The sequence below is a fragment of the Myotis daubentonii genome, chromosome 5 (assembly GCF_963259705.1).
Source record: "Myotis daubentonii chromosome 5, mMyoDau2.1, whole genome shotgun sequence".
Lineage (NCBI taxonomy): Eukaryota > Metazoa > Chordata > Mammalia > Chiroptera > Vespertilionidae > Myotis > Myotis daubentonii.
In genome coordinates, this window is record NC_081844.1 from 13,336,098 (window position 1) to 13,350,259 (window position 14,162).

At 42.8% G+C, this 14,162-nt stretch overlaps 1 protein-coding gene across 3 annotated transcripts; it reads left to right on the forward strand.

The window, feature by feature from the left end:
• GNRH1 (gonadotropin releasing hormone 1) lies at positions 1–9,521 on the forward strand. 3 transcript variants are annotated; one of them, XM_059695949.1, is made up of 4 exons: positions 1–837; positions 4,301–4,442; positions 5,707–5,823; positions 7,358–9,521. In XM_059695949.1, the coding sequence occupies exons 2-4, from the start codon at positions 4,302–4,304 to the stop codon at positions 7,397–7,399; spliced, it is 300 nt and encodes a 99-aa protein (XP_059551932.1). In that variant the 5' UTR covers positions 1–837; position 4,301; the 3' UTR covers positions 7,400–9,521. The 3 variants fall into 3 exon arrangements, with proteins under 3 accessions (XP_059551932.1, XP_059551930.1, XP_059551931.1); XM_059695947.1 differs by lacking the exon at positions 1–837 and adding an exon at positions 3,036–3,454; XM_059695948.1 differs by lacking the exon at positions 1–837 and adding an exon at positions 3,036–3,454 and having other exon boundaries at positions 5,728–5,823.
• The last annotated feature ends 4,641 nt before the right edge of the window (positions 9,522–14,162 follow it).

Here is a 14,162-nt window from a genome sequence, read left to right on the forward strand (position 1 = left end):
AAAGCAGTTACTTTATTTTCCATACCGAGCACCTATTCGAGGATTAATTTTCTGAAACCCTTTCACAACCTTAGATATGTCAGCAGGTGTTCAGGAGTTCTTCCTGCTGAGATTTCACATTAGGACAAAAAAAGAGGTTTGCATCTGTCAGTCGACAAGATTACTAAATCACTATTGTTGCATATTAATAATTTAAAAGTGTTTCTTTTAATGCTGATAATGAAGCCATTTTCCCTCTAAAGCCATACTTTGTTAGAAAAATTCTAAATTTAGGAAAAAAAATGGTAACTCTAAAATCCAATTATTTGAACCCAGTTTACTAAATTTAGCTTCATGGTAAATTGTTCTGTCCTTGGAACTACATGAAAGTTCAGAGTTTGTCACTAAACATCAAGATCTTGTTAATTGCATATGTGATGCCCTCTTTGATGCTATAGAAAATTAAACAAATCTGACCTTTGCCCTTGATATCTGTGACCTACTACAATACTAATGCAGACTTAGAGTGCATAAAGCATACTGAATGAGTTCATAGAGTATGTGGCTATCTTCATCTGAAAACTTCAAAGCATTATTCAAGAATGTAATACCAGCTGATAGAAATAAGAAATCCAGTGGTGCCTAACCCGAGCTAAGTGGTCAGTCTGACAGTAAGGGCCAGCAGTCCTTACTCCCTTCTCTTTAGTCCTAACCAAAGACCACATCTGTTCTGCCACACTATTAGAAGAAGCACATCTCTTTCAGCAAACAGGAAATCAACTGGACAAGTTCAATGGACACTGTTCACACATAATGAACTTTTGTTGAAAAATAGCTTCTCGTTACCTTTCTATTATGGTGAGATGATAGTCCACTCCTTCATGTCAGAATGGGCCTTAAATTATTCAAAGAGTATAAAAAATAATCACGTTTTATTTTTAGAATTTCCATTTGCAACTATACTTTAACTTGTCCTGCAGCTTGTCCTGAGGATCTGACGGCCTCCAGAGATGGATGAGCAAAGCAGAGGAGTTTATTTGGGCAGGACACCGTTGCTCCTTTCTCTGAAATCCTTGCAAATGTGATTGTTCCAGAGGACACTGGGCAACAACTGATTGATTAGCGTTCTACCCAAGGAGAAGCTGCCAGTCCTGGCTCTATAATGACCAATATCCAATTATTTTGAACCATTTTACTATATGTCATAACAGTCCTTACAGCCAATTGAACATGAAAATTTAGTTCTATGTCAGATTAAACATATCTTTGTTGCAGAAATAGAGGAAGCATTAGGCTTAATCTGGTTAAAGACCCTTACTTTCATTCATTTATTCATACCTATATTTATTGGATGCTAACTACAAATTTATTAACAGACTAGAGGCCCGGAGCAAGAAATTCATGCATGGGTAGGATCCCTAGACCCAGCCTGTGATCAGGGCCAATCTTCCCCAGCAGCCAGCCCTGCCCTCCTTCCCCCTCCCCCCTACCCCAGTTGCCCTCTGTGTGTGGGGCAACTGGCGGGGCGATTGGGGCCCTGCTCACACTTGCCTTGGCCTGGTGCCACCCACGTCCACCACCACCCACTCCCAGTTCCCTATTCCCCATTGGGTCATTGGAGCCTGCTGGCTAGGGGGAGCGACTGAGAGGTTGGCCAGCAGGCCCCCCGATCAAGTGATCAGGGTCTGCAGGCTAGGCACAGCTCCTGCATTGAGCGTCTGCCCCCTGGTGGTCATTGCATGTCATAGCGACTGGTTGTTCAGCCATCCCAGTCGATTTGCATGTTACACTTTTATTATATAGGATGTTTAAGATGAAATCCTTGACTATCATGAGTCAGAGCCCACTGGTAAATTAGAGAAAGACAATATGTACTGAAACAAATGCAATAAAGATCAATGGTTCACTGTCTTTTAAATAATTGTACTGTGTAAACAACATATCCAAGGGCTCACTGCTGGGTTGAAGCATCTATCCCAGGGGTGGGCAAACTTTCTGACTCGAGGGCCACAATGGGTTCTTAAACTGGACCGGAGGGCCGGAACAAAAGCATGGATGGAGTGTTTGTGTGAACTAATATAAATTCAAAGTAAACATTACATAAAAGGGTACGGTCTTTTTTTTTTTTTTTAGTTTTATTCATTTCAAACGGGCCAGATCTGGCCCGCGGGCCATAGTTTGCCCATGGCTGATCTATACTAATAAAAGGGTAAAATGCTAATTAGACCAGATGTCATTCTGGACATCCTTCCTGACAAAGCCAGGGCCCGGGCAAAGCCATCCGGAGTCTCGGGGGGGCCTGCAGCCAGCTAGATGGAAGGAAGCCTGGGTCCCAGTTGCCTGCAGCTGGCCAGCGGGAGGGAAACCCAGGTCCTGGTTGCTTGTGGCTGGCTAGAGGAGGGAAGTCTGGGTCCTGGGTGTGGGGGCTGAGGCAGAGGTGTTTAGGGTCAATCAGGCAGGCAGGCAAGCTGTTAGGGGCATCAGGCAGGGAGGCGGGTGGTTAAGGGCAATCAGGCAAGCAGGCCAGTGGTTAGGAGCCAGTGGTCACGGATTGCGAGAGGGTGCAGCCCAGGCTGAGGGACCCTCCCCTCCCATGCACAAATTTCATGCACTGGGCCTCTATCTATAAAATTTGGATAATGGTATCCATTTTGCAGGACTATTAATAATGAGTGAGGTTGGTCTTATAGCAGGAAACTATTATTTCTCATCTTTGTGCTCCCACTGCTTTTAGTACAGTGATTTGCATATTTTACCTGGGTAAGCACTTACTGGAATGAGGTGAACTGTTGACCTAAGTCTGCTCTAGATGGTCTTGTGCTTAATGTATTCTAATTGCAATGTTTCTGTTTACATTTTTTATGCTATGGAAGGCTTTCAAGTCAAGGAGGGAGCCTGTTGGGTAGGAGACTGGGGGATTTTCCAACCCATACAATATACTTTAGGGTTCTACATGGGCTTGGTGTAGTGCCTACAATCATTATTATTTATAAGTAAGTTCCTTTACAGATCTAAGTACTGAGACCAGCTCCCAGGCATCTTCATGTCAACTTCTTTGTGGAAGTTTTTATGTGTGCATTCAACATCACTTAATCTAAGATAGCTATTGTCCTGGAACTTTTGATAGATCTGTCAATTTCTTCAAGGAAAGCCATCCTGGCTAGATTTTAATCTCTTTGAATTATGGCCTCAGCAATGAAAGTCTTAGCTGAGGTTTTAATGGGCAAGATTTAAGTAAATTTAACAGATATACCAGTGGGTGTTCCAATTACACACTCCATTAAAGGGCTTTATGTGAGGATTAAAAAACATACTCTTAAAAAATAGTCCAAGTGCAGTACAATTTACCAGCGGGAAAGATGCAGGGCCCTGGAAGAGATTCATATAAAAAAAGAAGCGAGGAAAATGAAAAGGCACAGCATTCAACACCCTCCAGAGGAAGCGTGCTGTTCTTTGGCTCTTTGCTCTCGGACAGGTAAAATGCTTGGTATGTCTAGCGCTTCCTAAAGACCGCATGCTATTGTTTGTCTATGGGGCTTCTGCACCCTGCAGGCTAAGTCCAGGTGTGACAGTGTCTAAAGAAACATTGACCTTTATGGCCATTGTCACCCCTGGCCACAGAGATCTAGCCTTTGGGGAGTTGCAACAGCTCATGGACCAGTATTTGATTTTGTCTTTAGCCTCTTCCCATCAAATGAAAATTAATTTGAAGATTCTTTGAGAAAACTCTACATATCGTTAGATCATTTGAGACCACCTTAGCCAGAGAGACATCTGGTCTGGGACTCAGTGCATTTAAAGGTGTTGAGTGAGTCCTTTCTCACTCACAGACAGTCCAGCCAGCACCAATGCATGGAGACTAGAGGACAGATAGTCAACAAAATGTAATTAGTACCTAGTGTAGCCATTTAACGTCATAAAACATACATTTTAGCCAGAAATTTTCAGTAGAAGCTATTTATCACAGTAGATGCCCCAATTGCCTTTACCCCAGGAATAACAAAATTGAAAACCAGTGACAAAAGGGGAAAAGGTTACGACAAAAGGTTAACTTCATAAGGGAGAAATCATGAATTTGGATAACAAAATAATAATGAAAATAAAAATAGAATATTTTACTTTAAAGAACTGCGTTGGTCCCCAATGGTTAGGAAACTCAAGATAAGCAAGTGGGTATGTACCCGTGTGTGAAAATTGTAGACGACTCCTACCCCCATCTTCCACTGGGTTAGTGACACAACTGTTAAGCTTTCCACCAAAGAGGTCTTTTTTGCTCAACCCGGTCTGGGTCTATTTTGATTGTTGCATTGATGTTTATTAGAATGGAGCCAATACCAAAACTTCTAGCTGGACTTATTTTGTTGACATTGTGTGTGGTGAGCTGCTCCAGCCAGCACTGGTCCTACGGATTGCGCCCTGGAGGAAAAAGAAATGCAGAAAATTTGATTGACTCATTCCAAGAGGTAAGTCTCTCTCACCTTCCAAATGAGACATGGCTTATTTGGCTCAATAATCAAATATAGTAACTATACTCGCATTCTGGGTGTGTCCACAATACTACTCCAGACTCCACCCTGGGTATTCCGGGGGTGATAAGACACACAGTGAACTCCATTCCTGCTTTAAATTCAGATGAGGACCAATAAGGCAAAGGAAAGGATCAACTCCAAGAGAATACAGCAACAAGTGCCCAAGGTGTGGTACTCAGAGAGCACAGAATTGCCAAAGGAATTAGACACAACGGATGGAGCCAGGGTCTCTAGGGCAAGATAATCCTTGAGAGTTTGAAAGAAAATCTTAGAACTTCTGCTTATGATTTTTTCTTTCTTATTTTATCTTTTAAAAAATACCTACGATTTATGTCAGCAGCACATTTTTATAACATAAATACATATCCTTATCAAGGGTGCATGCTCTATAATTCCTTTTTACTAATATGGGTATTTAAGCATAGAAGCCAGAGGCTGCTAGAGCAGAAGAGTTAGCAGCTTAAGGAGACAAAACATATACTGGAAAGTATGCTGGATTTCATTTCATGTAAATTAGATTTCAGTACCAACAGAGGACTTGGTTTGTTTGGTTTCCTTAATTTATAAAACGCAACTTCTTGGAATGTGAGGATTCCATGAGAGGGGCCATATATGTAGCTGGTTAACCTCCCCAAAAAAGTCAGTGGATTTATAAAAAACAGTTCTTGTTATTATTTGTTTTTTAATTAATGGTAAATAAACTTGGCCCTAAAGGATGTGTGATTCGGGGCTGGGACACTTAATATAAGCCTGAAAATGGGAAACTTAATGGGAGAAACTTAAAATCACTGGAAAGAAATCTCTCTTTTTGGAGAATAATAATTTTGTATGAAATATAGAAGCCCCAGAAATTGAAGTTTCCTTTATACAAGATTGTATGTGAAGCAACTCTTATTTAACTATGACACACTTACTAAAAATTAGAACATAAAAATCAACCCTATTCATAACTATAACTCTGGCATATTTTGTATACTGTCTTCTCCTGAGTTAGAAATGCCTCATCCTCAGCATCTCCGGAGAGGAAATCTCTGCTGCCTCCCCAGCACCTCCGCCGCCTGGCAGACGTGTGCTCCTCAAGCCCCCATCCCAATCCCGCACCCTTCTCAGTCCCCCATCCACCTCGACCCCACTTTCCACAGATGATTTTCAGTGGAAATGGGAAACCCTGTTTCATGTCTCTATCTCTATCTCCAAGAATCACATTCTTTTACTTCAGAGAGCCAAAGAGGTGGATCAGCTAGCAGAGCCTCAGCACTTCGAATGCACCCTTCACCAGCCACCTTCTGCCCTCAGGGAGCTGAAAGGAGCGCTGGTGAGTGACAGTGAAAATAATGCCCTGCCTGGTTTGGCTCAGTGGATAGAGCTTCAGCCTGCGGACTGAAGGGTCTCCAGTTTGATTCCAGTCAAGGGCACATGGCCAGGTTGCGGGCTCTGTCCCCAGTGGGGGCATGCAGGAGGCAGCTGCTCAATGATTCTCTCTCATCATTGATGTTTCTATCTCTCTCTCCCTTCCTCTGTGAAATCAATTATATATATGTATATTAACATGGGCTTTAGAAATGGACCGGCCCCTGGGTACCACCTTGTCGGGAGTCCACTTAGGGCAACCATGTTTCAGCCACTTCGTGACTTCCCTTCCTGACTGCCTGAGTTCCTCCTGTGGTAGGGTCCTCACTATCTCATGACACCCCCTCTTGGTGGTTAGAGTACAATGGCTGGAACCTTTCTTTTTGTTTTCTTTCATAAATGGAATTGAAATCACCCTGTAACCCTTATCTGCTAATGTTGGCTTTAGCCTTTAGGATGATGGACAAAACAAATCTCTTCCCACTGCTCAAATATACACCCCAGACTCTTCTCTAGGTAACCATCCCTCTCACCAATTTTTCATTTGTCCTGGTATGGCATTGTGGTCCCTGGGAAATGCAGAAATTAAAAGTGGTGCCCTAGCCCAGACGGTGTGGCTCAGCTGGTTGAACGTCGTTCGATGTACCAGGAGGTTGCCGGTTCAATTCCTACTCAGGGCACATGCCTGGGTTGTGGGTTCCATCCCTGGTTGGGGCATGTCTGGAGAGCAATCAATCTATGTTCTCTCTCACATGGATGTTTCTCTCTCTCTCTCTCTCTCTCTCTCTCTCTCTCTCTCTCTCTCTCCCACCCCTTTCTCTCTAAAATCACTAAGCATATCCTTGGGCAAGGACTTTAAAAAATGGAAATATAGTAACCCAATGTAGACTTGATTTTTTTAAAAAGTACAAAGAGAATTGAATATAGAAATGGAATCTTGAGGTCTGTGTGGGTGTTCTCTGAGCCCCATGTCCACTTGTTTGTACAGTTAGGAGGCATGGCAGGTAATGATGCTGTGCCAGGAGCAGGGAAAGCCTGAATAGATCATATGAGAAGTTAAGCTATAGTTTTAGTTTTCTCCATTGACTTGAACTTCCACACCCATAGGAAAATGAAAAACGCAGGCAGGCATCTTTATTTCCTTTCTCTTTCTAATCCTGTTTACTGCATGATAAAATACTATAGCAAGCACTAAAATTTCCCAAACATGACATTAGGAGAAGAAGTTGAAGCAAAGGCTTGGTTAATAGCAAACTGATAGTTCAGACCCTTCTTTCGCCGTCTTCCTCGCGTCCTATCCTTAAATTATTGATGTAGATTTTATTATAAATAACTTTAAAAAACATGATCGTATATCTATTTAGCATTTCCTAGTGCACAAAACAAATGAATCTTTTATTTCTATTTCAATGATTTAGAAATAATGTATCAAAACATACATAATGAAATTTAGCCAGTAAAATCAACCCTGAGCTATTTGTTACTCACATATTTTTCAGGAAAGTCTGATTGAAGAGGAAACTGGGCAGAAGAAGATTTAAACCCACTGGTCCAAAAAGGAATGACAACACAAGTATAATTCTGACTTTGAAATCTGTGTCCCATTTAATATCTGTAAACTGTGTGAATTTCAGAAATTCTTATGCCAAGGTGCATGTATTTCATAATGAAGTAGTGTGAATAAAGTGGCATAAATATTAACGAAGTCTTTCTCTAACTCAAACCTCTGGTGAGGGAGGGATATTGTAAGCCACAAAGGGGCCTCCCCCAGATGTGTCTGCCGAACAGAGGAGCGGAGAGAGAACACAAAGCCAACACTCCTGTTGGCCAGGAATCTCAGGCTCTCCTCCTTCGCCACCCTGTGCCCACAGGGCAACAGCCCCGTGTCGGTCTGGGCCAAAAAAGCTGATTCGGCTACAGTGTTCTGTGGGATTGTAGTTTTATTTTTGACCATACCCTACAGGAGATAGGTGGGGTCAGAATGTCTCTAATTCCTTTGACAGTCAATTAGAACCTGAGAGAGGCCTAGGGAGGCCTGCTGGGCTCCTAGTCCGTTGCTTCTTCTGCCCCATGTGGTCTCTCCAGGTTCACCAGAGCAAGTGGTGCACTCGAGTTTTGGGACCAAGACCCAAAAGTAATAGTGTTCACCTGCCTGATGTTTATGTTACTTTCCTCCGCACTACGGAGTGTAGAGTCAGTTGAAGACAGGTGTTCCCTTGGTCAAATAGCATTGCCACCATTCATTCTCTACAAAGAGAGCCAGGTTTTGTGCTAGATACATGCATATTTTCATGACCCCTCATAATGACCAGGGAAAGTAGGTATTATGGTCTTCCCTTTGCAATGAAGAAACTGTTTGAGACAGACCCACTCCCTGTGTCGGGTCCCGTGGTCAGTGATTCTGTATTGCACTATTATAAGCAGCCAATGGACTTGGACCTGGGAGCTCAGTTATTTTGTTCATTGGAGCTGAGAAAGGGTACTGAGGCTCCCGTGTCAACTTCGTTTTACTGGCGACCATTTCTCTATGAGGTCCCAGACACTGTAACACTAACATTCTCATTTACCCTATAACTCCAAGAGACTCAGAGACCATTTGGAAAACTCAAATTTCAGATTACTTGTTTGGTGTGACAGCAACAAACTGTGCCTGTATTCACATGGCAAAGACCTAGGCCTTTTTTTCCTCTTTTAATCAAAGAGATGAAGCCTTCCTCCTCCCCTCCCTGGCCCTATACCTCTGAAAAGGGCAAGAAAGACCTATATTAAGGAATTTAAATATGGGTCAGAAACATTCTATGTGGGAGAAAACCTCTCCTTTTTAGTATAAATATCTCTTACTGTACAGTGCTAGATTTTCCAAATATCACCATTTGCAGAATCTCTAAAACTGAATCCAAGACTTCTCCACTCCCACTTCAATAAAATTAGGCAGTCATGTGGTCCATACTCTACTTTATGACACATCACCCCCAGTAGGGGGCATGCAGGAGGCAGCCAATCAATGATTCTCTCATCATTGTTTCTCTCTCTCTCTCCCTCCCACTTCTTCTCTGAAATCAATAAAAATATATTTTAAAAAGTTTTAAAAAGGCAACATATTTTATACATCCTGTTTGGAGTCTCAGGTTTCCTTTGCCAAAGCCTGTCTTTGGGACAATTTCTTTGGAGCCAGCTGTGGGCCTCCCTGAATGGGATGTATGACCGATGCTGATGTTAGAGGCTTGGGATGGCATCCAGTATTTGCAACATGAACATATTGGATAATTTAATTCTCAAATGCCTAAGTGACTGAGGGGAAGGAGAGTAAAAATGACCCCTTCATTAAAATTTTAAGCATTTTCCTAAATCTGAAGAACTCTTTAACTTGTCAGTGTAGTTTGAAAAAAGGCTGCATTATTTCAAAATAGAAGTTGGGGAAACATAAAACATGATAGATTTAATTAGGCAAGTTCTCAAATATATATGGCTTGAAATGAGAAAGTAACAGAAAGGAGAGATTGAAAAGAGATCATTTTAACAGAAGTTGTAGTATTCTAGAGATGATTGGGGGGAAAAGGCAAGAATTATTGCATGAATAGCCTCGCTTACAAATTTTGACAGGGCAAGGTGCTCTAAAAGAAGTATTTTTCTCTTCTTTTGTTTCCAAATCAAGTCTTTTTTTAAAAAAAATCCTATATAATAAAAGCCTAATATATTAAGTGTCCGGTTGTCTGGTGGGCTGTTGAACCAATCAAAGTGTAATATGATAATGATATGCTAAGGTCACTCAATTACTCACTATGACATGCACTGACCACCAGGGGGCAGACAGTCGACCGGTTAACCAGTTGCTATGACTTGCACTAATCACCAGGAGGAAGATGCTCTGACCAGTACGTGATCTTGCTGCTGGGGTCTGGCCAATTGGGTCTGAGTGAGATGGGCCGGACACACCCTGGAGCCCTCCCGCGGTCCCTCTGTGGCTGGCCAATCTCCCATGTCCCTCCCTGGCTCCGATAATGCACTGGTGGGGTCCCTCAGCCTGGCTACGCCCTCTCACAATCCAGGACCCCTTGGGGGATGTCAGAGAGCTGGTTTTGGCTCGATCCTGCAGGCCAGGTTGAGGGATCCCACTGGTGCACAAATTCATGCACTGGGCCTCTAGGACTATATAATAAAAGGCTAATATGCAAATTGTCCCCTCAACTGGTAATTCGACCAGGAGTTCAACCAGTGGATGGGGCCGGCCCGCCAACTACCTGCGGCCCTTCCCCCCAGCTGCCCTGATCAGGGTGGGCCAGCTGGACCCCACCCATGCATAAATTCATGCACTGGCCTCTAGTATATATATATATATATATATATATATATATATATATATATATATATATATATATATATGTGTGTGTGTGTGTGTGTGTGTGTGTGTGTGTGTGTGTGTGTGTTTATTGATTTCAGAGAGAGAGAGGAAGGTAGAGGGATAGAAACATCAATGAGAAACATCAACATTAATCAGCTGCCTCTCACACACCCCCTACTAGGGATAGAATCCACAACCTGGGCATGTGCCCAGACTGGGAATCCAACAAGTGACCTGGTTCATAGGTCAATGCTCAACCACTGAGCCATATCAGCTGGGCTAAAAGTAGTATTGTTCAATGTGGACCTAAACCCCAAGTGATTTCCTAGATCTATTGATTCAAATCTGAATTTTTAACAAGCATCTGATGAGTCTTATGTACACTGACAGTGGAGCATTTTTGCTCTAAGAAGCAATAGATTGCAAATGTTTGAAAGAGCTGAAACATTAAAAAATTCTTATGCATAAAGCCAGGACTTAAACCAGGGCGTTTAAGAAGCACACCTTGAACACCAATTTCCTAAAGCTGTCATTTCCTACAAGGTAGTGGTTCTCAACCTTGCCCTAATATTGGAATAACACGGGGAGATTTAAAAGAAGTAGTGGCTGTCCGGGTCCCACTCCTTTCCCCCAGAAAGTCTGATTTCATTCGTCTGGATATATCACCTCTTCCCAAGGGATACTATTGTCCAATCTAGTTTGAGAATCAGTTCCCATCCTTTCCATCTAAGTTATTAGACACTCCTTTTAACCTCTTTTTTCCCTTTTACCTCTGCCTAATTATCTGTGGTGAACGAGTAAAGAAATAGAACGTATTGTATTGAATGAACTAGTCAGCTCAGATGCCAAAGGGATGGAGGGAGAGGTGGGGGCAGGGAAAGAACCAAAAATTGCAGTTTTATTGCTTTGAGGCAAAGATAGTCATCCCCCCCAGTACAAGTTTAATAGACCTGCACTGAAGGAGGCCAGAAGGGACTCTGGGTGGGATGAGTCATAAAGGAGGCTTCAATAAAAAGGAGTTCAGAAATGATTTTATTTCATTAACATACTAGAGGCCCAGTGCATGAATTTGTGCAAGGGTGGGGTCTCGCCAGCCTGCTTGATGGGGGCCGATCAGGCCTGGGCCAGCAGGGAGGAGGAAGTGGGAGGTCCGCCTGCCGGCCCCACCCCCAATCAGGGTGGGGGGCCAATCGGAGCCCCCATGTGTGTCATAGTAACTGGTCATTCGCCATTCCAGTTGCTTGGCTTTTATATATATAGATAATAAACTGAACACACAATGGACTTTAAAATGCACTTCCATTTTTAATTTAAAAAATAAATAACAGCAAATCTGAACACAATTTTTCTACTTCAATGCACATTTTCTTAACTGTCCATGTTTGAATCCCAAGCAAGTAGTTTACAATAATCATGGCAACAGGGTTTTTGACAAAGTTGAAATGAACAACTCAAAACATGGCTAATGGATGAGTTTGGGCCGGACTATTGGAGACCAATTTTGGCTGAATTATTAACAATCAGCCTGAAATCATCAACGTGGAAGGAAAACTTTTTCCTTTTGTAGATTAGAAGTGGCATTCCACTCTCAACCCACCCAAAGAGGAACTTACCTTTTCCAACTTAATTTTAAAATCCCACTTGGTCATGGTGTAGAGACTTAAAAGCCTACAGAAACTTTGTTTCTTTCAAACTCACCTTCATTTACTTAGAATAAAAGAAAGCTAGGGTTGAAAGGATTCTAAAAATTATGTAACCTCAGTATGTATATATATTTCTTACATGAGGAAACTGAGGCCCAATATGACTGGACTACATATTGACTTGCCAAAAAGTACGCTATTGTTTTGTGTTGATGGTGGAGTTTTTCCTTCCTTTTCATTACACCTAAGAATGAGAGGAAAGGAGGAACAAATTTGAAGTCGACTGCATCTGGATCCAAGAGGTGGTGACATGAGTGTATACCAGTTAAATGTCATCCATCTGTACACTAGGATTTGAGCACTTAACTGTATAAACGTTATGCCTTGATTTTAAAATAAGGAATGGTCCCATGATCTGGAATAGCTGGAGGGGAAGGATTCTTGCAGCTTGGAAAGCTAACAAAGGTAGATTATCTCAAGTCTTGCTTTAGTTCTTGTTTTTCCTTAGGGATTTGCAGTGTGACAGCAAGTTTTGAAGGGTGTCCCTGACAGGAGAAAATTACTGCAATTCTGGAGTCAGGTGTGAAGGTGGAGGGGAGGACAGCATGGCCCAGGAGCCTTATTTATTTCGGGTTCACTTTCCTTTAATACCACTCACTTCCCATCCCACAACACACAACAATCTTTGTATCCTGGGGCTGCTCCCACTGAAGACATTGAACTGCCTCTTCCTGGGGGTCTAGTACAGTGCCTACCATTTAACAGAAGCCTAATATATGTTAAATGAAACAATTCTTAAAAAAAAAATCAAAGCAAGAAAAGTCACCAGGACAGAAAAAGGAGATTAAAAATATCTCATAAGCCAATATTCACTAGGGTTGTGACAACTTGGGGCTAATTCCAATGTTTTTCAATACTCCAGAGTTCTTCTCAGGGAACGTAAGTTCTTTTTTTAAAATATATTTTATTGATTTTTTTACAGAGAAGACGGGAGAGGGATAGAGTTAGAAACATCGATGAGAGAGAAACACCGATCAGCTGCCTCCTGCACATTCCCTACTGGTATGTGCCCACAACCAAGGTACATGCCCTTGACTGGAATCGAACCTGGGACCCTTCAGTCCGCAGGCCGACACTCTATCCACTGAGACAAACCGGTTAGGGCAGTTCTTTTTCTTTTTATCCCTGCCCCTCATCTCTCCTATATTTAACAGAATCAAGGCATTTCTTGCAGCCTTCCTCTGACTTCAGCACACACCTTATTCATGACCTTTTGTCAAATATCACTCTTCCCTACCCAATCCAATGGCTTCCCAAGGACATGAACCTTCCAATGTCCTGTAACCTATTATTCAGGACATTACCTAGAATCCCTTCTGTTCAGCAGGAGAGACCCTACGTCCCCTTTAATGTGGGAAAGGAACCACATGGGAAATGTTATAATAAGAGAGGGAAGGTATCTGGCATGTGTGCACCAGGACTCGCTCCCACGCTGCAGGAACACGCTTGGGTTGTTCCTTCTGTCCCGTTTACATCGCTCTACCTGAATGGCAGCACGAAAAGCGGGCGAGGCGTACGGGTCCCCTCCAGCCAGCGTGCGGGCAGTTTCCCAGAAGGGGCTCCCGGCTCTGCCCAAGCCCTGCCTGGCCTTTGTTCCTTCTCTTTCTGTTCCTTCGTTTTCTTGAGCTCTTCCCACTTACCAATAAAATCCCCTTCGGTTCTTATCATCCCTGTATCGTCAGTCATAAGTAATTATGTAAAAGGCTCCACAAAATGAGAGGGACTGTACGCGCAGAAGTAACCGGCACTCACATTCCAAATGATCTTTAAAAAAATACAGACTATCAATAATACTCCTAGAGAGGCCCAGGCCTTATTCTGGCCGAGCAGAGAAAAGAAAGGACCATTAGGTGAGTGCCTCTTACTTCACATGTTTGATCTCATTGGAACCTCCCAGCATCCTGTGTGGCAAGTATTATTCCCATCTTGAGAGGTGAGGAAATGGAAGCTCAGAAAATTTCAAATAATTTGAGGGAGTTTGATGATTTGAAACCAAATGGGTTTACTTCCAAAGCCCAGGCTCTTTCCATTACACCACGTTGTAGGTTCTCGTGGGTGAAGACCAGCCCTTTCCCCCCCGTTTTAAATATGCATAGTCATGCCCGGCCTCAGCGGCTCAGTGGTTGAGGATCGACCGATGGACCAGGGAGGTCATGGTTCGATTCCCGTCAGGCACATGCCTGGGTTGCGGGCTCGATCCCCAGTCGGGGGCATGCAGGAGGCAGCCAATCAATGATTCTCTGTCATCATTGATGTTTC

What these genes read in the sequence shown, in the direction of transcription:
- GNRH1 (XM_059695947.1), top strand. Translation starts at nt 3,339, where the DNA reads ATGCAGGGCCCTGGAAGAGATTCATATAAAAAAAGAAGCGAGGAAAAT. An exon ending in GGCTCTTTGCTCTCGGACAG is followed by an intron (nt 3,455 to 4,300) that starts GTAAAATGCTTG and finishes GATGTTTATTAG; the next exon opens with AATGGAGCCAATACCAAAAC. An exon ending in TGATTGACTCATTCCAAGAG is followed by an intron (nt 4,443 to 5,706) that starts GTAAGTCTCTCT and finishes TCTATCTCCAAG; the next exon opens with AATCACATTCTTTTACTTCA.